The sequence below is a fragment of the Mesocricetus auratus genome, unplaced genomic scaffold (assembly GCF_017639785.1).
Source record: "Mesocricetus auratus isolate SY011 unplaced genomic scaffold, BCM_Maur_2.0 Super-Scaffold_100013, whole genome shotgun sequence".
Lineage (NCBI taxonomy): Eukaryota > Metazoa > Chordata > Mammalia > Rodentia > Cricetidae > Mesocricetus > Mesocricetus auratus.
In genome coordinates this window covers 73,185,183-73,209,920 of record NW_024429196.1, presented here as the reverse complement: position 1 = coordinate 73,209,920, position 24,738 = coordinate 73,185,183, and the positions used below count along the sequence as shown (strand labels likewise).

The 24,738-nt window shown below is 48.0% G+C and overlaps 1 protein-coding gene across 1 annotated transcript in view; it reads left to right on the top strand.

The window, feature by feature from the left end:
- Sptlc1 (serine palmitoyltransferase long chain base subunit 1) overlaps positions 1–24,738 on the top strand; it is a 39,024-nt gene extending 14,286 nt beyond the window's left edge. The window contains exons 6-15 of the mRNA XM_005066297.4: positions 2,855–2,987; positions 7,693–7,822; positions 10,456–10,545; positions 10,974–11,081; positions 12,028–12,123; positions 12,416–12,512; positions 13,852–13,906; positions 18,331–18,448; positions 21,881–21,954; positions 23,495–24,738. Of these exons, the coding sequence (XP_005066354.1) occupies positions 2,855–2,987; positions 7,693–7,822; positions 10,456–10,545; positions 10,974–11,081; positions 12,028–12,123; positions 12,416–12,512; positions 13,852–13,906; positions 18,331–18,448; positions 21,881–21,954; positions 23,495–23,588 (995 nt within the window). The 3' untranslated portion in view covers positions 23,589–24,738. The remainder of the gene's footprint in view (positions 1–2,854; positions 2,988–7,692; positions 7,823–10,455; positions 10,546–10,973; positions 11,082–12,027; positions 12,124–12,415; positions 12,513–13,851; positions 13,907–18,330; positions 18,449–21,880; positions 21,955–23,494) is intronic.

Here is a 24,738-nt window from a genome sequence, read left to right as displayed (position 1 = left end):
AAAATAAACTTCCATTAATATGACTTCACATGACTTTGTCGGGGGATACTTCCTTTTTTTGAAGTAAAACCTTGTTTTCTAGATAGTGGTTTAATTGAATCGTCTTTCAGAGCCGGGGACTGTTCTGAGTGTTTTATTCATGTTAAATTATTGTCCTCCCAGAAGCCCTTTGAGGATGGTGTGGCTTTTACCCGTTTGTCAGTGGAAACACTGCAGGCCCGGGACAATCTCAGACTTGTGTGAATGTACACCCGATGTGCATGCCCAGCCTGAACTCCTGGAGGCCTGGCTGCAGCCTGAGCTCTGGGATGCTCCTTGGTCAGACCTTCAGCGGGCTGGATTGCCTCGAAGCTTTAGGGACAACAACCTCTCAGCGCTGGCCTTGTTTCTGCTGACGTGAGTTAGAAAATGTAGTACTTGAGTTTTAATCCATGTGTAGTTGGGGCCTCACTGGCCTGGGTGGATCTGCACACAGAAGATGGGGCCATGAGCAGTCACAGAACAGCCCGTGGTGGTTTTTCCTGCTGCCTCCCTTCTGTGGGTGGCGAGGTGTTCACTCACAAGTTAGCATCAAGAGAAACGAGTTCTGCACTTAGCCCTGTTGACCTATTACAGAACCTGTTCTGCAAGACTGATGCCAGCCAAAGTTCTGTGTTGTTAGATAGAAGGAAAGGCCACAAGTTCTGAAACTTTGGGGACTTGGCGAGTCATTGATTTGTCACTTGACTCTCCATCCCAGTATGCTGCACCTGTACGCTCATGGCCTTCAGTGTACGCAGTGATGTGCAGGCTCTGACACACTCTTTCCACTGGCCGAGGGGCTTCCTCCAAGGCCCTAGTCCAAGCCCTGGCATGTCCAGCTTTTCAGTGTTAGCCCTCGCCAGTGACAGGAGTCTGGAGAAGCCTACATAATAACCGATGAGGATCCTCCAGGGTTAGTAAAAATGATGCATTGCCTCCAAAGCGCGTTGTGATGGACGGCATAGTGTTCTGAAATGGAGATCACAAGTGAGAGCTGTCGACCCTGGCCCGGTGCCTGAGCTGTCCCCCTCCAGCTAGACACTGAAGGTTATGGTAGGCTCCCAGCCAGAGGCAGGGCTGTATTTGAAGGGGCCTTTTGCCTGCTTGAGAGTCACCGGACATGGTGCTGAGGGCCCAAGAGAAGGGAAGGAAGACGTGCCTCAAACTAGCCTGTGCTCCATACCTCGGGGGTGACCAGCTGCTAAGTCCTCACAGCTTTCTTCCCTCTGGCCACTTTTCCTGACACCTTTCCCCAGGGACATTTCTCTAGCAGCTGGACAGCCACCTGCCTGGCTCTGCATGGGGTTAAAGTCATGGATCTATGACTTACTGGTGAACTTAAGCGTAGTCCTGTGAAAGCCGCGATTGTTTAATGTCGATGTGAGGAAGTAAATGGTTTAGCCTGTGATTTGACTGTGGCAGTTGGCTGTATATTCTTGTTCCTTACAGTGGTGTGTGAGCAGTAAGTGTGGGGAAGCATGTGTCACGCTTGCTTGAAATGGCATCTGCTGTTTATTTGCACAAGTCTAGCTCCTTTTAAGGAGTCAAGCTAATCCGGCATCTGCCATTACCACACCCTGCCATCCCTTACTTGGAGAAGGCTTGCCCTGGCCATTGCCCCATGGACACACCCTGACTCCTTTCTCCACTGCTTTGGGATCTGCCTCTACTCCTCTCCTTGCCCCTGGTTCCTCTCTCCTCTCCTTGCCCCTGCTTCCTCTCTCCCTTAGCGTTCAGGAGCCAGAGCCAATTTCTCTCCCTGTGCCAGAGTAGGCCTTGCACAGAGCATGTGGTGGAGCTGATCTGGTCCTCCAGGCCTGAGCCGCACTGAGGCGGGAAGGGTAGCGGGTGTTTGCGCTTGCAGCCGTCTCCTCAGAACGCCTCATTTGTGGTGACTTTGAAGCTCTAGGACTGAGTCACCTGGTGGCGGGCTGTCTCCAGAGGCTGATGTCCTTCCCCCTGAGCAGTGTTAATGGCTCACACTGTGAATTGAAAGGCTTTACAGAGCCATGATTGACTAAATATGTCACTTCAGTATTATAATTTATCCTGCTGTACCAGTATTCTTAAGCTGCTTCTCCTGGAGACCCTGATTCTGTCCATATGTGAATTTGAATTCCCTGGTATACTTGGGAGTGGCGGTCACCACACCTGAGCCCTAACCTGGACTGTGAGAAAGGGGGCCGCTTGAGTTCTAGTGTGTCCTGGTACAGAGTGTGTGAAGCTCGTTTTGTTAAAGTGGGAAGGCTGCTTGTGTAAAGCCAGTAAAGTGGTCAAGGAGAGATGGAGTGGGATTCTCACACAGAGGGGAAGGAGGCAAAGACCTGTGTGTGGTCTGTCACTGCTCCAGTGCAGTGGGGTCAGCACTTAGCTCCCGGCTTCTGGAACATTTAGGAAGCCTGTAGCTAAATTGAAGTCTCCATTTGCCATGCTTAGAGACAGGGAGCTGCTTTCAGCTTGAATGTCTCAGAAGAATTTTGGGTTCAAAATTACTTTAATCTAGAGTTTTTTGTGGTTTTGTTGTTGCTGCTTTTAGTTGCATTTCAGGGGCTGGTAAAAGGGCTTAGGTAGACTGCCAACCCTGAAGACCTGATTTGATCCCCGGAACTAAAACACCGATGAAGACAACCAGCTCTCAACAGGTGCCCTCTGACCTCCACACATGGACTGTGGCACAAACACACACGAGCAATAATAAATATTTTTAAAATTGAATGTTATCTGTAGGGTGAAAGAGACAGTAATTAAACTACTATGCGCTTTTTTTCATTTGTTAGTAAAGGAAAAAGAATTATAAGGCTGTTTAACTATTTCAACTTTTCCTATAAAATAGATGTCCATCTGGATTTGGAAGAGCGTCTGGCAAAATTTATGAGGACTGAAGAAGCCATCATTTACTCATATGGATTTTCCACCATAGCCAGTGCGATTCCAGCGTACTCTAAAAGAGGGGACATTGTTTTTGTGTAAGTGCCTTCACCTACACTTCTAAGCAGTTTCCTTCTGAGACAGCACCGTGCTGCCCCGCTCAGCAGGTCCCACATTGGAAATCACCTGCCCAAAGGAAGAAGGGGTCTTCTGCGGCTCTTTGTTTGTTTTTAACTGTTGGGTTCCCCAGCCAAGAGCTCTGAGATCCTCACCCAAAAGGTGCCTGGCTGTGCAGTAGTCACTCTCCTGGCACCGTGGCTGTTTTGTTGATGTCCGAATGAGGTGTGCCGTCTCCTTCCCTGTCAGCTCTGTGGCCCTGTCATGCCCTGAGTCATGATCACGACCTCACATCGTTTGCTGTGCTTGGCAAAGCCACACGCTTCTTTCTCATCACTCTCCCTTCTTAGTGTCCATAAACGTAAGACAGAAACAAAAATAAGCTAGTAAGGAAACTCTGCCCTTGTTTTTCTTCTTCCCAGGTAAATGTTCTTTTTTTCCAGTTTTTGTATGCTTGTATGTAGACACGGATGTGGAGGGCCAAGGTTGATGTTTGTTCGCAATTAGACTGGATTGTTCTACTTTATTCCGTGAGACAGGGCCACCCAATCAAACCCAGATCTCACTGGAACAACTAATCTTGCTAGCCAGCCTGCTCGGGGACGCTCTCTTTACAGGTGGATTTACATGGGTTCTGGAAGGCAAGCACTTTAACTAGGGGACCATCTCCTAGTTAAAGTATCATGTTTACATCTTTCTGTGTTGACGCTCTCAGCCTGCTGAAATAGTTGTTATTCCAGGGTCTTTGTTCTGTTTTTAAAATTGCACTGAAGATATGAGTGGTTTGTACTCATTGTTTACAATGTTAGCATCTCTGTCTTTGTGAGGAACTCCTCCCTTTAACAATCTTTCAGGAGATCTGGGTGGACATAGATTCTTCCTGGTCTGGCTTGTCTGGGATCATCTTCCTCACCTTCATCTTCACCTCCTCTCCTCTCCTTCCTCTCCTCTCCTCTCCTCTCTTTTCCTCTTTCTTTTTTTTTTTTTCTTTTTGGTTTTTCAAGACAAGGTTTCCCTGTGTAACCCTGGCTGTCCTAAAACTCGCTCTGCAGACCAGGTTAGCCTGGAACTCACAGAGACCCTCCTGCCTCTGCCTCCAGAGTTCTGGGATTAAACGTGTGCAGCACCACTGCCTGGCAAAAGAAAGATCAGTCCTGAGAAGTTCAATTTTTTTGTTTGTTCATTTGTTTTTTTTTGAAACCTCACTTTCATTTCTTTTCTTTTTAATTAATTTATTTTTATTTTATGTCTATTTGTGTTTTTGCTTACATGTATGTCTGTGGGAGGGTGCCATATACCCTGGAACTGGTGTTACAGACAGTTGTGAGCTGCCACATGGGTGCTGGGAATTGAACCCAGGTCCTCTGGAAGACCATCTAGTGCTCTTAACTGCTGAGCCGTCTCTCCAGCTTCCTCACCTTCGTTTGGTGTTTAGAGAATTCTGTATTGCTTATTGGACGTTTCTGGGTGTTTTAGTTTCTCCTTCTAATTGGAAACTTGCACTGCTCTGTCCTGGGTGTAAAGTTTCCGTAGCAAATTCTGTTGGAGACTAACTAGGAGACCTTGAGAGTCTCACTTTTACCTCTAAGAACCTGATTGTGATGTGTTCCAGGAAGTCTTGATGCGATCTGTCTGACTCTCATGACCGTTGACTTTCCTAGACCTGTGTACTGGTAGCCGTCTCTCCGGGACATCTTCTACCCTGATGGCGTTCTCTGGTTCTTTTTGACCCCCATCAGCCTAGCTCTTTGCTTTTTAATGCTGCTCCAAAGCCCCTGTGAGCAATCTTCATCACACTTCATTTTTCCCTCCAGAAAACCATTTGCAAATAGTCTGTCTCTGAACTCAGTAATTCTGTCTTATATTTGACCTTTCCTGATAGTTATACCTCCTGCCGTGGTTTTTTCTTTTCACTTAGTGTATGAGCTTTTTGTTGTTTTGGGGTTTTGTTGTTATTATTATTGTTTTCTCAAAGAGTTCTGTGTGTTTGTTTCCTCTTATCAGGTTTCATGTTAGAGTACTGAAAAGCTTATCCATGCTTTTTCTGAGCTCATTGAGTTTCCTTAAATTGACTGTTCTCTGAGTCCTCCTGTGACTCCTCCTGTGAGTCCTCCTGTGGGTTCTCCTGTGAGTTCTCCAATACTGATTACAGTATGATCAGTTTCTGTCACCTTGTGGTGTAGTGAGGTCAGGAGGTTTTTGTTGTGTTTTTTTAGATTTCTGTTTAATGTGTGGGTGTTTTGTCTGCATATATATATGCACCACGTGTGTGCAGTGTCCACAGAGGTCAGAAGAGGACATCATATCCCTTGGAACTGGAGTTAAGGGCGGTCACTAGGCACCATGTGCTGTTAGGAATTGAACCCAGGTCCTCTGCAGAGCAGCAGTGTTCTTAATGGCTGAGCCTGTGCTCCCACCCCTATGTCTTAGTTTATTGAAGGCTTTTGATGGTTTGGGAATGAAACATCTGTGCACTGAAGGAGTCTTTTCAAGCTGGTTTTGCTGGTGCTTGTCTTTCTGGAATGAGCATTGTGATTCCCCAAGACCAGGCTTACCAGAAGTGGGTTGTTGTATCACCACGCTTTGAACATTAGAGGGCGATCCAAGCCCAAGTTCATCTCAAGTTCTTAGTTGGTAGGTTGTCTAGGGATGAACCAAGTGAACCTAGAAAGGATGTTGAGTTTTCAGAAGCCCCTGCCATAGGCCCAGACATCTTGTCTTCGTAGTCATTGGCATACAGTGACACACTAAAGGATTCTGTCCACCATGGCAGAGTCATTGTGGATAGATGTACTCTACCTCCTGTGGCCATCAGCAGTGCCATCTATGTGATGCCACAAGGCCCCAAACCTGCACATCACTGGGGATGCACAAGAACACACCTGCTCTGGACTAAGGGTGACATGGACTCATGGCCCATAAGCAGTGCAACTGGCATGGGTGATCCTGACCCTTACAGAGGTCCCTCACACACTTAGATTCCCTGTTACCAGGGAAAGCTCTGTCCTCAGACCAGAAGATGGGCAGTGGATGGAGGGAATTAGTGTCCTATCTGTACTGGGTCTCTCCCATTTGACACTTTGAAGTCGTGTCCCTGTGCTCTTGTTGTACCTCCGTGAATGGAGTCTTGTGGATGAAGGCATTCCCTTGGCTACCGAGACACATACTAAGTGGCTGACACCAGGTTGGGTGCGCATGCATTTGACAGCCTTGAGAGCCTGCAGAGCCTCGGGCTCTCACTGTACTCCTTGTGACTCTTCATTTGGCCTTACCTGTTTGGGTGTTGCTCACTGTCTTTAGCCTGTCAGCTTAAGTCGTTTTTTTGTATTAGGGCTTTTAGCCAGCTTCTTTGTGTCAGTTAGCGGTTCTAATGTCTTTCTCTCCTGCTGACTCCAGTGATGACGATGTGAGATTGCTTGCTTTACACCGTCACACCATCCCCACCCTCCCCCGCCCCCAAGTCCTTGGAGCCCTGCTCTGTCCTCTCCAGACTGTTTCTCTCTGATGTGCACTGAGTCGCTTCAGTGCGTCTTCCTGTTCACTGGTCCTCTCCCTCTGTCCATGTGTACCTCATTGGCTGATGTGTTTTCCGGGTGCTTCCTCTCTAGGATGGGACTCTCTGTAGCTTCTGTGTGCTCAGCTCCCTGTCTTAGTTCCCTTGTTTCCCGTGTGTTGGTGACTGTCACTGCAGCCTTTTTATGCTTTGAGTTCACTGCTAGGTCATCATGGGCTCTGTCATCTTCATAGTGATACTGGATAGAAGTGATACTCAGTTGGAACCCAGGCATTTTCATGTGGCTCCAGTCTATACCAGCGTGTCCTACCTGCTGTCCATAGGTCACATGTACCCCAACACACAAAAGAAATGTGGCCCAACACAAATCTCTGAATGTAAAACATTGTGAAATGTTTCCCCTTCTAACTCGTTCTGTTTCTGGAGCATGGGCTGCAGATGACATTGTTGCAGAGCCATCCGTTAGGGTCGGCTTTCTCTGACACTGGGGAAATGGGAGGTGGGAGACTACTGTGTCATTGTGAATGCCAGGCTCGTTCAGTCCCAGTCCCCGCTTGAGCCAGGACACAAAGCTCAGAGTTTCTTCATCGCTGCTGGCTGCTGGTGGCAGTCCTGATTTCCCCTGGGTTTCCTCACCCAAGTGGAAAATGGGGGTACCTCATTGTTACCACGTCAACCAGAAGTTTGTGTTCCCGGTAAGGGATGCAGGGTTCCATTGCAGTGTCCTTCAAAGGCCAGCGGCTAAGTTCTTTACTCGGCCTCTGCTGGTGTGGGTGAGCTTAGCCTGGTTCCCTGTGCCCCAGCTGACTGCCAGTGTTTTCCTCGTGGCAGAGTGTTGAGTCGGGAAAACAGATGCCACTGACCGTGAGGTCACCAGTGCTCTCCTTAGAAAGAGGGGCATGTGAGCAAGCTCAGATGCCACCCACAGCATGCATCCTGACGTCAGAGAGGTCACGCTGCGGCCAGCTGTGCTTCTTGGGAGAGACCAAGTGAAGTAGTCTTATGGGAAGGGCTTGCAGAGTGAAGAGCAAGCAGTGAGTGTCAGTGCTCAAACTCCCCACTTGCTGTGTTTCAGGTAACAGTTGGAGGCCGTCAGCTTACAAAAGCAGGCTTTCTTCTGAGAATGCTGCCAAGGCCCATTAACCCCAATTTGGTGCCTCTCCCCCTTGCAGGGACAGTGCCGCCTGCTTTGCTATCCAGAAAGGATTACAGGCATCACGCAGTGACATTAAGTTATTTAAGCACAATGATGTAGCTGACCTGGAGCGACTGCTAAAAGAACAGGAGATTGAAGATCAAAAGGTACGGCCCTTTGAGGACCAGTGTGCAGCTCTGTGCACTTCCCAAGCAGCTAAATTATAGATGAGGTGGTGACTTGTCACCGAAAACTTGCCTGCGGATGACATTTGGATGCTAAATAAGGGTGTTCCTGCTCATTAATGTATTTCAGGTTGCAGAGCCTTGTCACATTTGGAGGGTCGGTCGAGGCAACTTTCTATGGGGGCCAAGGGGAGGGCAGGAGCTTGCCCTTGAGGAGACACAGTGCTCTGAGTTCTGTGTAGGAGCTCTGGAACGCACGAAGGCTGTAAGGAAGTGCATGGGTTAAATCCAGAATATACTTATGTATTCCATCAAATCTCGAGTCTTCCTGAAGCTCCAGGCAGCTACTGCTGTGGGGAACAGCCTCTCCTTCTCTAAAGAGGGGATGCCTGGGAGCCTTGAGCGCCCCTAGTGGTGGTGATTAGGAAGTGTCTCCCTGGCATGGTGATAGAGCAGTCCAGAGCATTGTGGGGGGACCATGACTGTCTTCCAGGCAGTGTGGGTAGGAAAGGCCGGCCCCCCTAGATTAGATGGTGGACTGTCCTGAAAGCCCAGTGGTCACATTTCAAGCACCCATTTCAAGTGGACCTTGTCCAAACAACTCATTCATAACTGGAGAATCTGATGAAAGTGCTCACTGCCTTCTTTGGTTTTGTGTTCATTTAGATTTTCCTAAACATTTAGGTTAATCATTCAGGATTCTGTCATCTTTGTTTAGGAGTCAGTTTGTGTGATAGATATTTCATGAATATGTACATTGTCATATTGACTATGCATAAACTCACCATTTTGTGCTCAATATACTATCAGCCAATGTTCCATATTTACACAATTAAGAAAAAGTAGAGAAATTCTGAAATTGAGATGGTCTCACAGATTTAACTCTTTCAATAGACTAAAAAGATGGCCTTTATTCTGATTAAGTGCTAGATCACAGCCACTAGAATAAACACTGCTTTGGAAAGTATGACTAAGGAGTCAGTTTGCTGGAGATTTCATGGCTAGATTCAGGAGCGGTCATACTCAACTTTCATGTGTATTTTTCATATGATTTATAATCTGTGGAGTTTCTTGTGGGGAACAATCAGAAAATTATGTATCTTAGAAATTTAATTTCACTTTTTTACTAATTAATTTATACCTCATTTTTCTGCCAGGAGTATGCTATTAAATAGTTTCACATATAATTTTAGATAGTTCTTCTTACTTGAGATGCTGTCTCTAGAATTTAAGTGGATATTATGTCAAAGATTGGCACTTACAGTATGATGTAAAAAGCAAAACAGAGACAGCTGCTTTCTTCCAGACTAAGAACAGTGAGGAGACAACGTGCCCAGAGAGGGGATGTCTCCAGTCATGCCTCAGTGCTGTTGCAGAAGATTCGGGGTCATTTTTCAGCATTGTGACTCCAGTTCCAGGCATCTCATGCCACTTGTTCTGACCTGTGGGCATTGCACACACATGCACATGCATATATGTAGGCAAAACATTCATACACTTAAAGTAAATATAAATCTTCTAAGGGAACAAAGTAAAACTTTTTTAGTAAAACTTAAATGATCAAAATGTAATATTTTTAAAAAATCAGATTCTAAAATTTCTACAGCAAAATCCTGATTTTGGAAAGACTGATGCATATATAAATATCTAAAAGAAAGGCAAAAGCTATCAATGTGTTGAATGACTAATCATTCGAATTCTTTCGTATATATTTTTGTTCATCCTACATCTCTTACATTGAATATTTTGAAATCCTAAGCAGGTACTTGAAAGGGGATTGGGAGAGCACTTAACTAGTGTGTGTATGGAAGCCCTGCCAAAACTAAGGAAACAGGACTTTTTGTAAAAGAGAGACATCGGGATGCTATGTGTTGCCATGCAGGTGTCTTCTTTCCGGCAGTGACTGGCAGGTCCACACTGCCATCTAGAAATGCTGTGAGCTGTGGGAAACTGGCAGCCACTGGGATGTACTCTACAGAGCAGAGGAGCTTCTATGCTGGCCTTCGTTGTCATTTTTTCCTCCTTTACACTGAAATGTGTAAATCCTAGCTGTGTAATCTTTGATGTTTTTACCTGGTCATCACTCTGGAGTGTGTGCTTCATCATTAGGTTTCTGGACTTTCTCCCAACCCTTCTGGGGCTGGGACACTGTTTAATGTTGTTAGGTCACCTGCAGTGGCCTGGACTTTCCCCCAACCCTTCTGGGGCTGGGACACTGTTTAATGTTGTGAGGTCACCTGCAGTGGTGGGCTGGGACACTGTTTAATGTTGTCAGGTCACCTGCAGTGGGCTGGGACACTGTTTAATGTTGTTAGGTCACCTGCAGTGGTGGGTGAGGTCACCTGCAGTGGTGGGCTGGGACACTGTTTAATGTTGTGAGGTCACCTGCAGTGGTGGGTGAGGTCATCTAGCTGCCACTGTAAACCAAACGCCTGAGGGAAGGAACTGCTGCTTCTCACTAGTGTTGCTGTCTGAATAATAGGGTCTCAAGAGTTGAGTTTTAATTCATTATGGCCTTTTTTCCTTTTAAATAAATCCTTTATGAGGTCCAAGTTCTTGGAAGTAACAGTTTATATATGGAGTTATGACAGTTAAGATGTCTGGTTGTTTTAAAGAATCCTCGAAAGGCTCGTGTGACTCGGCGATTCATTGTCGTGGAAGGATTGTATATGAACACTGGAACCGTCTGTCCTCTTCCAGAACTGGTGAGCAGCCCTGTTGAGTCTTTATTTTAGTGTGCTGATTATCTGACAGTTAGACCTTTCACTTACAATCACATTTAAAGCATGATACCTGGGACACAAGGTTAGACAGCAGATGAAGGCGCTTGCGTTTTGCCTGACCTGAGTTAGGTCCCCAGAACCCACAGGGTGGAATGAGAGAATTGACCCATGAGCGCTGTGTTCCAACTCTGCACTCAAGCTGTGGCATGCACACACACAGACACACATGCATGGGTGGATATTGATTTTAGAATCATAGATTTTAACAAGTAGGTAACATTTGCAAATACAGAAGTCACAGATATTGAGATCAACTGTCAGTACTTTTACAAGTTTAATTTTTTCTACATCAATTGTTCTGCATGTTGCTAATGGTGATGGTATTAAGTTCAGTTTTATTTAACACCTAGGTTAAGTTAAAATACAAATATAAAGCAAGAATCTTTCTGGAGGAAAGCCTTTCATTTGGAGTCCTTGGGGAGCACGGGCGAGGAGTCACGGAGCACTATGGGATCAGTGTGAGTTCTCACTGGGGAAGTGCCCCTGAAGGAAGCCCATCAGAGGCATGGGAAAGAACCTTCAGCCAATCAGAGGCTCCTGAGGCTTTGATGTCTGGGGGAATCTGGTCAGCCCACTCAAGGACTGTGTCTTCCCTATGGGACTTTTGTTTACCACAGATGGGGGTAAGGTGTTGAACTTGGCTTTTCCTGTCTCTTCTAGATGCAGCTAGTTTTGTATGATATTATTAAGGTCATTAAGAATTGCCTTGGGAGTTGGGCATGGTGGCACCTGCCTGTAATCACAGCAGTTGGAAAACAGGCCTTCATGAGCTACCTAGAAAGATGCCCACACAAACAACAACAAAAAGGATTCCTAGTCCTTTAAAAGACACTTTGAGTATAAAATGTCCATATATAATCTGTGGAAGTACGTATGTACAATTGTGCCATATATGTTTGTGTAGCTGGTAGTATGTGTGTCCATATTTAATGTGTAATCTTGACACACACACACATACATGCGGTCACAATCACTGGTGAGAATGGGTTCAGCAAAGCTACTAAGGGTCCCAAACAGTTTCCCTTCCTAAAGGGAAATGGAGCCAGAGAGCCTAAGTGCCCTGGGGTGTGCTCCTGGTGCCTCAGGCTGGTCACAGCCTCCTTGCTGACCACACGGGGAGAGTTAAAGGGTGCTTTTTCTCCACGTGTGGGTGACGAGCTTTGCTACGTGTATCACCAAGTTGGTGGGTAAAATGCAAAGTCCCCGCAGTTGTCTGCACTCTGGCACTGTACTGCCACAGTCAGAAGAGTACGGAGGACACTGCACGACGTCAGCTGAACAGCTGGCACCGGCAATGGGTGTGGGTTCAGATGCAGCGCAGTGGGGCGTGGCATGAAAACGTAGTGAGGAAACCACGGTCCTCACAGGGCTTGACCGTGACTTGCTTTCTGTGTTTCCTGGCAGATAGACGACATCGACCTGATCAGTGCTAACATGGAGAACGCGCTCGCATCTGTCGGGGGCTTCTGCTGCGGCAGGTCTTTCGTGGTTGACCATCAGGTGATGCTTCTTAGAAATGAAACACGGTCATAGCTGGTTGTCCCCACCATCACTTCAGAATGCAGTTTCCAAGACAAGCCTTAGCTTATAATTTCTGTTTTGAAAGGGTAGCTCAAAGTATTTACAGACACATACAGCCACTATCTCTTAAGAAAACATCTTGGGTTTGTTTCAGTGTCCCTCAGCTGTCCTCATGGTGGGCTCATCGTGCCTGCTGTTGAGATGCCTGTGGAGAACGGGTGCCTTCCAAATGGCTCTCTAGAGAAAGAATGTTTCTTTTGTTTCTCCTTAGCGGCTCTCTGGCCAAGGATACTGCTTTTCAGCTTCGTTACCCCCCCTGCTAGCTGCTGCCGCCATTGAGGCCCTCAACATCATGGAGGAGAAGCCAGGTATAGCCTCGTAAGGGCTGGTTCTATTAACTGTGGTACCACATTGCTTTCTTGAAGAATTAGCTTAAGTGAATTATTTATCAGACTCTGAATTCCTTTAGAAATCATATGTCCCTGATACAAAAACCAATATCCAAACTTGTTGAGGACAGGTGTTTGAAAATCAATAGTCTATGAAAATGCCACCAAGATCGGAACCATGCCTCGCCCAGCATTTAAATGGCCTTGCTCACCAGTGCCTGGCATTGTGGGAAGATGGCAGTGGAGAAGCTACCACTGCCTCAGGACAGCACGCAGAGCTTTAGCTCTGAGTGGGGCCATGGAGCCCGAGTGGTTGGCTGCTTCTCCAGGTGGCAGTGCCACAAAGATGGAAACCTGGGTCCCTGCCAATCCTAGGTGCTTCCCCAAGTGTAGTGACTGGGACCATTTGGCGTACAGTTTTTGGGGAAGTTAGTTGAAATGTGCTGAGGTTTGGTGGATATCATATTCCTCCTTGCTTTCCCCTTTATCCTTTGAATGATTCATTAATCATTGCTAGCCTGTATTGTCACAAACAACTCAGTGGGCATAATAAAAAGTCAACTGAGAATTTAGCAGGTGGCCTTTGACTATAATCAACCTTTAAAATCAAATGGGGGCTGGCAAGATGGCTCAGCAGGCAAAGGCACATGCGGTGCAAGCCTGGCAGCCTGGATTAGACCCCTGAGACCCCGACAGAGGTGGTGGGAGAGAACCAGCTCCATAAAGTTGTCCTCTGACCTCCGTACATGGCCAGTGGTGCATGAGCCCCAGCCCCCAATGCACACTAATAATGAATAAATTTAAAACAGGAAAGGAGATGAGGCCTTCCCTAGCTGGCACCCCTGAGTCTCCAGCAGAGATGTCAGCTCACAGGGTCAGATGTGTCATGTCTCGTGCACTCGTGCACACTCAGGAAGATGTCCAAGTCTCGACTCCCAGTCACATAGCATTCACTTTTGAGCTGTCCCTGAATAAAAGTAAATCATCCCAAAAATTACTTTGCTACCCACTGGTTTCGAGTTGAGACTGAGTAGTAAGTGCCACCCTGTGGTCTTAGCTGGACTGTGGAGCTCTTCATAAAGACAAGAGCCTATGTTTGGTTCAGAAGCCATCATCCCTGGTCTAGCCAATGGCAGCAGTGGGAAGGAGCCAGTTGATGACATCAGAAGCCCAGGCCCTCAAGGTGTGCATTGCTGGGTGTCTGTTCACACCTGGAGACTCACAGCATTTCAGGCTGAGGAGCTGGGCGTATGGGGTGTTCATAAGCTGGTACCATCAAGTGTCCTAAATATACCATCAAACTTTCTTTTCTCTGCAGGCATTTTTGCAGTTTTAAAGAAAAAATGCCAACACATCCATAAATCTCTACAAGGGTAAGCATTGTGGTTTTCAGCCGGCACGACACGCCTCCACACCACACTTAGCAGCACTGCAATTCTGAGTTTTATGGGCCCTGGGCCCTTCGCCCACATTGCAGCCACAAAAGCAGAACCTCAGTCCATGCTGCTTCAAATGCAACTGGGCCAGCCATTTGCCACTGTCATAAAGACAAGACCTTGTTCTAGAAGTTCCGGGATGTGTGGTGGATGCTGTACTAAAGAGGAGGAAAATAAGCCACAGCTCACCCAGGGATGACCCAGGTGCACGTGGTTAATCTCATCTCCACAGAGAGAGGACAGCGCTGTGTGAGCTGTGCACTGGAGTCCCGAGTCCTACACTGTCCATGCTGCTCTTAGTAGAGAGAAGTTGGTCATGAGTGTTCTTTTTCTAAAGAAAAAATCTTCAGGCTGACTTTTGGTTCCACAGGAAATGATCTCACATTGTTCTAGATCTTTCCTTTTGCTCCCTAAGGAGACGTGTGCCTCTTGCAGTGTGAAAGTTTTGTCTCCTTTGTAAGATGTGAGAATAGGCACTGTGTGGAAGAGAGGGCAGGTGAGTGAGTGGGCAGCTGTTGGGTAGGACAGGCAGACTGGTTAGTGTTCTGTGTCTGCTGGATAAAGGGGAGTGCCTCTGGCATGATTTATGGTGGCAGCATCACTGGTGTCGCTGTACACTGTTAATTCTCTGGGACAACAAAACACGCTGGAGGACTGCACATCCCCTGGCACCAGGCTGAGGTGCCCTGTGCTCCAGCTTTTCCAAGTCCTGTCCTACCTCCTCCATCTCTGTCCATCGTCTGTCTGTTGCTCCTCCCATCTGTCTCTCTCACCCACTCTAGTGGATAGCCTGGCCTCCTCCTCATGCTGTCACTCAGGAAGTCTCTGCATGCTCATGGACAGCTGTCAGTGTTCCTGTTACAAGCTGCGCGTGTGTGTCTGTCTGTGTGTGTGTGTCTGTATGTATGTCTGTATGTGTGTGTATGTCTGTCTGTCTGTGTATACATGCATGCTTATATAGAGAGAGGATGACTGACCTTTGCTCTAGTTGGCATCCATCTTGTTTTTTGAGATACAGTCTCTCATTAGCCTAGAACTTACCCAGCAGGCTAATCTGGCCAGCCAGCAAATTTAAGAGTTAACACCTTCCTCCCAACTCCCCAGCACTGGATCCCAGCATGCACCACCACACCCAGCATTTTTTACATAGGTCCTTGTGCTTGCAAGGCAAGTGCTTTACCCATTTTTGTTTTTAAGGGCTGTTGTCTCCACTTCGTTGTCAGTCCCCCCCTTTCTTGGGTATCAGTAGCTCCACCCCTTCCTCTATAATCCTGTCCGTGTGACTCCCTCCCTTCTGTCCAGACTCCATATCTTCCTGCTCGTGATGCTAGTTATATCGAGAGTTGTGCAAGCTCTTTCCACATGGTCATGTTGACCGTCCACTAGAAACTGAGAGCTGATTGTTGCTTTTACAGTTGATCAGATTGTGGGGCACCAGTGATGACTGGTGCAGAATCAACAGGACCCACATCAGAGCTCACTTCTGACCAAGTCTCATGGTTTTCAGCTCAAGGACCACCCTGTCTTCTTTGCATTCTGCTGCAACAAACTTGTGGCTTCCTTTAAAGACTTTAAATTTCTCCATCTTAGTCTCCTTTGGAGGCTTTCTTCAGCACCCTGCTCTTTAGGTGTAGCCTCAAATTATTTCATGATTCTTGTACGTGAGCAACTCACAGATGTTTATGTAGCCGCTGTAGGGCTCCGTATTCCAGGTCAAGCTGTGCATTCAGTAGCTGCACTAGGAAGACCCTTGCAGGGACTCGATACACATTGTCAGCACGCAATGTGGAAGGGAGCAGAAGCATAACAGAACGGAGACAAGGAGTGAGGAAAGCTAGTGGGTGAGGACATGGGCTGAATGAAGATGTAGCCTAGAGCTGTCGGCCTGTGCATACGGACAATAGGTGGCCGACCAACTCGGTAATTACAGGGAAAGTGCCTAGACTCTGGATATAATGCCACAAGTTTGACTGCTGGCTGAGTGAGGCAGAATCATGACTGATCTGAAGCTTTAATCTGGGGACTGGCTAGAACCATGGAAGGAGGCGCAGTGCAAACTGTGTGGTGGGGAGGTTCATTGCAAGGTGTATGGCAAGCTTCACCTGCCATCAGACATGCGCTGAGAGCAGCCTTGGGTTCCCACGTTTATGTTTGGAAGTCCTGGCCTGCAGACATGTTTTGAGTCATGAGCACATGGGTAGCAGAGAAAGCATTTCTCAGTGTGGAGGGTAGAACTGGCTGAGGAGGGGGCGTGGCCAGTGAGCAAGAGGCTCCTCCTTTATCTCTGTGGTTGGGTTCAGGGAAGTCATCTGCCCGCTGTTTGCCTCCTCCGGCAGAGCTCTAAGACCTCCACTGTGTGTGGAGACAGTGTGCGCAGTGGACTGTCTCCTGAACTACAGGTGGAGACCATGGCTTCCTTGGTGATGGCTCTGAAACTAGGACCTAACCCAGGGCTTGGCATTTACTGGTCTGGGTGAAGTGATGTGTTTGCAAAGTGTGTGATACGCTGGGAAGCAAAGCGCCTCAGTTTCCGAACTTGCACTGCAACCCTGTCCGTGTGGTCTCAGCACAGACGTGGGCATCATTCTGTCTCTTTCCTTCCTGCTGCAGCCTGCTCTCCCATGCGTGGCACATCCGCTTAGAGCACAGGCTGGATCGGGCCCTGATGCCTTGTGTACAGAAGGAAGGCTGGGTCATTTGAGATGCTATAGAAAAAGCATAATTTTTAAGGTTCTTCCCAAGGGGACATAACCTAAGTAATTGGCAGGTCTGGGAAGTGTGTTACATAGTTTCTGCTTTGGTGAAAACTAATGTAGGTCTACGGACACCTCAGATGCCTTCGGTTCTCAGGGTCTAACCTCAGACCTGTGTCTTGTTCTGTTGAAAAAACCTAATGTGTGGAATTATGTTCAAGTAAAGGAGACACTAGTACTGTTTGAGGTGGCTTGTAACCTGAGTAAGATTAGCTGCCAGCACCTCACAGTTCCTGTTACAAGCTTCGCATCACTGTAATAAAATGCTTGAAGCAACTAACTGATGAATTGGAAAGGTTGTTTTGTTCACGATTTGGGGGATTCCAGTCCAGAATTCTTTGGGGATTCTGAACAGGTGCAAGAACAGAAAAAGGCAGTTAGGGCCCACATTGCCTTTTAGGAAGTACACCCACGTGACCTCAGGACTTCCCGCAGGTGGGTGACCCCCGCCAGTGCTGCTCCCTGGGACCTGAGCAGTGGAGACAGTCTTCTCGGCCATAGCAGCAGTTTCTAGAAGCTTATTGAGTCCAAAGTTGGGATCATTCCAAGTGCTGCCCAGGGCTTCCTTTCAGCCTGAGGGGAAACCTGGGCCTGAGAACAAGTTGCTGAGCAAAGGCAGTCAATCTGAAATGGGTAGCTCGGTTTCAAACACGCATGCATCACTGCTGTGTCCTAGGAGACGGATAGCATAGGCGAAAGCGAACCTGACTGAGTTCCACTCATAGAGTTGCCCTGCATCTCATATAAGAGACAAAATTTCACCCACAGGAATCTGTCTTCTTCCTTGACATAGCAGATTCCTGTGTGTTAGTCTAAGAAGAAAATCTTAGTCCATATAAGATGTAAAGCAAATCACACAATAAGAGAACCATGCCACCTAAACCTGTTGTGAACAGTCCAAATATAATGTGATGGCACCACCTTTCTATGACATTTGAAGCCTAGATAATAGGCAAGGTGGCATGATGGTACATAGACCCTATGGGAGCAAACAGGACAAGTCATAGAGAATGGTGGCACACGGAGGTCCCTCCAGAAAGGCAATGTGACCCTGACCTCACTATGGACAGCTTTCTTGGGAACAAGAGTTCAGTGTGTATCTGACGCAGATATGGGAGGGCCAACCCCAGGGGTGAGGGCCTGTGAGAAGAATGACCATGTAGGGCAAGTAGCAGTGATACCCAGACAGACTCCCACGGGAGATGGGAAAAAGGGTGACAATGTCCCAATGAGCAGGAGCCTTTGTCCCAGACCTTTCCTGGTCTGGGAGGCACTGCCCAATATATGGCTTCTCAATGGAGTCCCACCATGCAGTGCTGATGTTTCCACATCCCTAGTCTGCTGTTGTTAGTCCAGTGGGCCTTGGCAGGGCTATTTATTTATTTGTGTATTTCATCTATGGCCCTGAGGACTGAACCCAGGCCTCACACCTGCTAGGGAAGCATAGTGTTCTGAGCTCCGACCCCTGCACTAAGTTTCTGCGTGTGCGTGTGTGTGCGTGTGTGCGTGTGTGTGTGTGTGTGTGTGTGTGAGAGAGAGAGAGAGAGAGAGAGAGGGATGGATGGGTGTAACTGCACTGTCTGACGTCACGCGTGTTTGTTTCTGCAGCATTTCTGGTTTAAAAGTGGTGGGGGAGTCCCTTTCCCCGGCACTTCACCTCCAGCTGGAAGAGAGCACTGGGTCCCGGGAGAAGGATGTGCAGCAGCTCCAGGAAATCATAATTCACGTAAGTGTGCAGTTATGCAGTGAGCTCACCTCACTTTCAGGAACACCTCCCTGCTGCAAAAGGTGGGGTGTGCCAGATGCAGCGGCTCACCGCGCTCATGGTGGTGGCTGTCTAATACCCTGACCCTCCCAGCCAGCCGAGCTCACGGGGTGCCTGAAGTGCTGGCTGCAGGTCTCTGCCCTTGGGTCCCTCAGTTCCTGAAGTGGGGAACTTGCTGCTGCCTTTGTCTGTCTGTGCTCGGCTTCTCTCCTGAATAGCTTTGCAGGACACTCTCCATTCACATTTGCATTTTCTTTCTTTTTTTGAGATAAAGTCTCACTCTGTCACCAGGCTGGCCTGAGACTCGCTATGTAGCCCAGGCTGGACTTCCAACTCATAGGTCACCCGCCTCAGCGTCCAGAGTGCTGGAATTGCAGATGTGGGCCACTATTCCTGACTAAATCTCTTTACAGATTGTACTAATGTTTCACTTTTTGTTTTTTCTAATTCCTGCCAAGTTGTAGACTCCATGTGCGCAGTGCGCATCTGGTTGGCCCATCCTCCCAGTAGTAGCTCCCTCTCCTGAGGCCTTCCTGCCTTTCTTCCAGGCTCTTGCCCTCTCCTTGCAGAAATCCAGTGTGCTGCTATACTGGGGATGTACACAGCTAGGGTCATGCAGCCTTCCTATGGAACCTGGCACAGGCCCTCTGTGTCTTTGAGGAAGAATAAATGCTTCATTCTACTCTATTACTGCCCTGAGACAACACCACCAGGCTCCTTAAAGTGAAATGCCTCCCACTGTCCCCCTCCATCCCTGTGGCATGCCTGGAGAGCACTGGCTGGTCACATAATACTCAGCGTGCAGCTGGTGTGTCAAGATCTCTTGTGGATATAAGCTTCCTGAGCTATCCTTCATCCTACTATGTTTTACTTGTGTGATCTGGAGTGAGTCTGTGGAGGGCTGCACATGGTACACCGGCTCGGGGGAGCCACTGTTTAAAACAAAAAAAACACCAGGTCTAAGGTTCATGTTTAAGGACACATGTCAGTGTGTGATGTTGAGGCTAGCAGTGCTGGCCTGGCTGGAAAAGGACACATCACACATGTCCTCTCAGGCTCAGCTCTGCAGGCCTGAGGAAAGACAGACTTCCTTAAAGACACAGAGCATCCCTCTACCCTTGTACTGCCTCAGTGCTTTGCCTTACATTTGCATGTACAGACATGAAAATAAGTTTATGGCTGGAGTTTTTAGACGAAGGTAAAAGCAGGTGCCCGCATCTAGAGCCAACTAAATGGACAAGCCAGTCCAGCTCAAGTGGATTGTGTCACGTCCGTGTTGCTGTTGAGTCTGCTGTTGTTGCTAGGTCCATACCAGGGCACACAGAGCAGAGACTGTATAAAAGCCGTGTGCCTATGCTGGAGCCCATAAAAGGCGCCTGTTGTTTCCAGTCTCCCCTGGACTGTGGTCTGTGCACTGGGGTGACCTCATGCAGTGAATCTGCTCTGTATTAGCCCCACTCTACTCTTTTGTCTTAGCACAGTGAAGCTGCTTCCCAGAGGCGTGGGGCTCATGTGCAAGCCATGCACATGAGCAGACTGCATGCACAAACTTCTCAGAACAAAACCTGAAGATAGGCACTGGATAGGTGACTCACTGTGTTACTTTTCTGTTGCTGTGGTAAACCACAACCAAGACAACTTATGTTTAAAAAAAGTGTTTAATTTGGGCTTACTGTTTTAGAGAGTTAGAGTCCATGATGGTGGACAAAAAGTGTAGTGACCACAACAACTGAGAACTCACATCTTGATCCACAGGTAGGAGGCAGAGAGCACAGTGAAAGCCAGCACCCAGTGACACACCTCCTCCATGAAGACCACACCTCCTAATCCCTCCCAAACAGTTCCACCAACTGGGTGCCAAATAGTCAATTATATGGGCTGCTCTCATTGGAAGTACCACACTAAGTCAGTAAAGCGCTTGCTGACGTCAAGCCATATGGATCTGATTTCAATCGCTTTTGTTTCTTTAAGCCAGTCAAAGCAGCACATACTTGTGATCTCAACCTTGGAGAGATTGGCCCACTTGGTAAGCATCAGGCCAGTGAGAGACCTGTCTCAAAAAGGTAGAGCAACAGTCAGGTTGTCCTCTGGCCTTCACGAACACACATACACACATACACGTGTGCACACACAGGAGCCAAACAATAATAAAGATGCAAGCCCATGAGCAGTTCACAGTTCCCAAGCTCATGTCTGGTGTGCAGGCTCTCGTAGGTCACTGGCTGTCTTGGGAAACCACCCTGAGAAGTCCAGCGTGGACACAGAGCCTCCCAGCTTCCCCACAACCTCCGCTCTTACTTCTTCCCAACCCCCTCCCCCACACCCCTCTTCTTCCCTGTACTTGGAGAAAGGGGATCAGGGTATAGTACATTTTACTGCACTTTGCAGACCTGAGAACTTTCGCCAAGTTTACGTTGAGTTGCTTCACAGGACATTGTTTTCACAAACAGCTCTGCTCTGTGATGTCTCTTAACCAGCCAAGTTAGACACAGAGCCAGACCAGATGTCAGGAGGCTGGCAGGCTTCCAAGTTTCCTCCCTGGCTCTGAAGTGAGCACAAGGCTTTACTGCCATCTGTATGGTCTCCCATTCTCCCTCAAAGCTTGCGGCCACCTTTCTTTGGGCTGATGCTTTTGCTCTAGGCATTTGAGGTCATCATTGTCTTCTTTTATGTCCCATGCCTTTCCCTATGCATCATGTATGCACTTGGGTGTGCACATGCACACACAGTAAATACAGTTCATACAACCCTTGGAAGTTTGTGGTTCAGTGGCCTCTGCTATAGTGACAAGGTTCTGCGGCTATTACTATCTAATTCCAAAAGGAAGCCTGAGTACACAAACTATTGCCTCGCTCGAGATTCTGGACGTTCTGTTTACAGGGGAGACCTTTTCAGTTATACAGGTAATCAGTGGGTGCTTAATGCATGGAACGGCTCAGAACAACCATCAGTGCTGACTCTTTGGTGCCTGGCTACCTTGCCAAGGTGGAACTCTGCACAGTCTCACTGTGCCTGTGCCCTACAGCTGCTCTCTGATGCAGTCCTGCTAACCCTGTCTGCACAGAGGGCTTTGCTCCTGGCCTCCCTGTGTCCTCACTCTGCTCTGTCTGATATGGTGGGCTCTAGCTGCCTATGGCTGTGTGACTGAAAACTGCGTCAAAGTGTGTAGAATCAGATTTGCAGTCTCAAGGGAGCCTAGCCATTTCTCCTGAGTGTTTGGACATTACTTAGGCTCTGTAGTCACCAGACATCCACCTTGAGAGTACGGTGGGGACACATACGCTTTGTCTCCTAGAACTCTGAATAGAAATATGAATGGCAGGTACTTGTGAAGGTGGCAGCGTCTCCACTGTGGTCTACGTCTGAATTGTTTCTGTCCCCTTCTCCCTGCAGTGCATGAACAAGGGCATCGCTCTGACTCAGGCACGCTACTTGGACAAGGAAGAGAAGTGCCTTCCTCCTCCAAGGTTGGTTAACGTCAAAGCACAGTGACACCTTCCCCCTTTACACTCTTTGAATATGTCATGTTGGGAAACTTGAAAGACTCTTGCAGGATAAGAATGTCCTTAAAGTACAGCACATACTTGGGTTCACTTCTCAGCCAGATTTTTTTTTTTCATTTTAACTGAAAAGCATCTCAGGACTGAGTGTCCTCCTAGGTGACTCAAAGATCACCTGGTAGCATGAGTGAACTAATGACACTCTCCGCTGCCTATAACAGCTGGAGTCCAGCTGTAACTTGAGCTGTGAGACCTCTTGAGAGGAGCAGCAGCCTGGATGTGGTCACCTTCCTAGCTGTGCATCACCCTATGGACACCAAAGCCACTGCAGGACTGCAAAGCAGAGTGGGAGACGGGGGCTCACAACTAGGCTGCTGGGACACAGCTCTGGCCTCAAAGTGCCTACGATGATCAGAGGAAGCGCACACCCTGGCCACCGCAGCCTGGGTCAGAGGTTACAGAAGAGACTGGCATGATGCTGAGGCTTCCCAGAACAGGTGACACCCTGACCTCATAGAGCCGAGTGCAGACAGACCCTACCTTCTGATGGCTTCCCCTCAGATTTACCATGAAGGAAAAGCACTCCCATGAGAGAATTGGATTGCTCATTTTAGTAGGGTCTAATAGCATGGCACGTAAAGCCAGGTTGTTGTACGTGACTTTTCCACGCCGTAGGCTAATGTCCTGAGCGCATAGGTGTTACAGTGTTCTGGCTAAGTGGAATAGCTGAATTAGATTTGTAAAGGGTTTGCTGGGGTGTGGTCCCACCCTGGGCCAAGCAGTATCTGCTCAAGAGGCCCTGGTGGGCAGCATCATGACCTTCAGCAGATGAGACACTAAATGGCTGGGTTGCTTAATGGTTAACATCTCTAGGCACACCCTGGAGCACAGATATAAGATGCCATGGACTAGGGCACAGACTCCCTGCTGGATGGAGGGGTTCTTGCATACAGAAGGCCAGAAGAGAACCGATCTCACTGAAGTCTGCTCAGAATGCCTTAGAGTTCCGCCTGTGTCCCGTCCTGTGCCCACTTTCCCTGTGCTCCTGTACTTCCTTGTCAGCACAGGATTAAGACAGGGGCATACCTGTCACGTGTCCTTGGTGACCATGCCTAGTGCTTAAAGCCAGTGTTGGCAGAGGACAGGAGCGCTGCCTCATCCACCTCTTGCTTCCCAAAGAACTTGAGAATGTCTGCTTTGTGTTCTGATGTAGGCATTCCTATTTCCAACTGAATTAGTATGGAGGAACAAGCCCGCAGTCGCTGCTGTGGGAAACGTTGAGCTCCTGTTATGGGCCAGGACTGGTTAGAATGGTAGGTTGTTGAGAGGACTTAGTCCCCAAGACAAGGCACTGGGACTAGATGGCCATAGGCCGCAGATGCCTCTCCCAGCTGCTCCCTGCTGCTGCTGCTGCAGGAGGAGGGACCAACGGCGGCCTTCCTGAGGAGCTGTAGCGGTCCCCAGTGCTGCTGTGTGACTCCGCCTCACTGCGCTTTGTCTTTCTCAGCATCAGGATTGTGGTCACAGTGGAGCAGACAGAGGAAGAGCTGGAGAGGGCCGTGTCCACCATCAGGGAGGCTGCTCAGGCTGTGCTGCTGTAGGATGCCGCCCGGTGCTTCCTGCCACGTCACCTGCAGGCAGAACTGCCCAGACACCTCCAGCTGCCAAGGGAGTGGATCGCTGCCCGGCAGTGCGGCTGTGACTTGAGTTCACAGACATAACTAATGGATGGGGTATTGTTTTTTTTATATAAAGGCAGGAGCTGACTTTTAGAAGACAGATGACAACATATAACCACTATTTCCCTTGTGCCATTTGGTCTGTTTGGATGCTTTACTGTCTGTCATGCTATATTCATTTCTGTTTCAAACTGGATCTTTGGGTCTCCTTCTCCCATCCGTGGTAATGACCCGGTAAGCACTCCTTGTAGAAAAGGACTTAGCAGCTAAGAGAAACTCTCGTGTGCCACAGATAACTGTGGCAGAGGGAGTCACCTGCATCTTCCCAATGCGTCAGGTAGAGCTCGATGGTGGCTGCTGTGCGGAGAGCACTTTCTGAGAGTTAGGAAACTCACATTTGAATCCTAGAGCCTTACATGCACTAGTTACTGATGTTATCATTTCTAATCTGAGCTTCACTTGATAGAAAATATCCATAGTGCTTCCTAAGCAATAATATGAATCAAACATTATTTTATTTTTATGTAATTGACTTTATATTTTTATATATTGTCTAGTCAGTTTTGTGAAGAGGGTTATTATTCTGGTCCCCAAATACAGATCATGCCCTGGGTGTTTCTGAATTTGTTAGGTGTCCTTTTTCATGGTGGTTTTGTTCGGGAGTTTAGAACTGTGGGCTTATTCTAAGCTGAGAAAAGGGAGACCCTTTTTCACCCTGTGAATTGCAGATGCGTCAGAGAAACAGGATGCTCTGGAAGTGACCTCCGAGCCGTACACTGGCTGCTCTTCTCCTTGGTGTAAGCCTTGTGGTGTGCCACGGAGCGTGTACATGGAAGGAAGGCCATCGTTCCTTCTCTTGTGCACAGGCAGGGAACCGGTCACTAAAGGTCGTTTTATGATGTGTGTGCTCATGCCAACAGTGACCGGCATCTTTTGAAGTGATCTGTGACATTTTTAATGTTTCTATTTCATATGTGCCTTGTGATTGCTGCTGCTGTAAGGGGTATATGGTCCTGTTGGGGATGGGTCTATTTTGTTTTGGTTTTTAATGAAATAAACTTCCAGGAGCCCA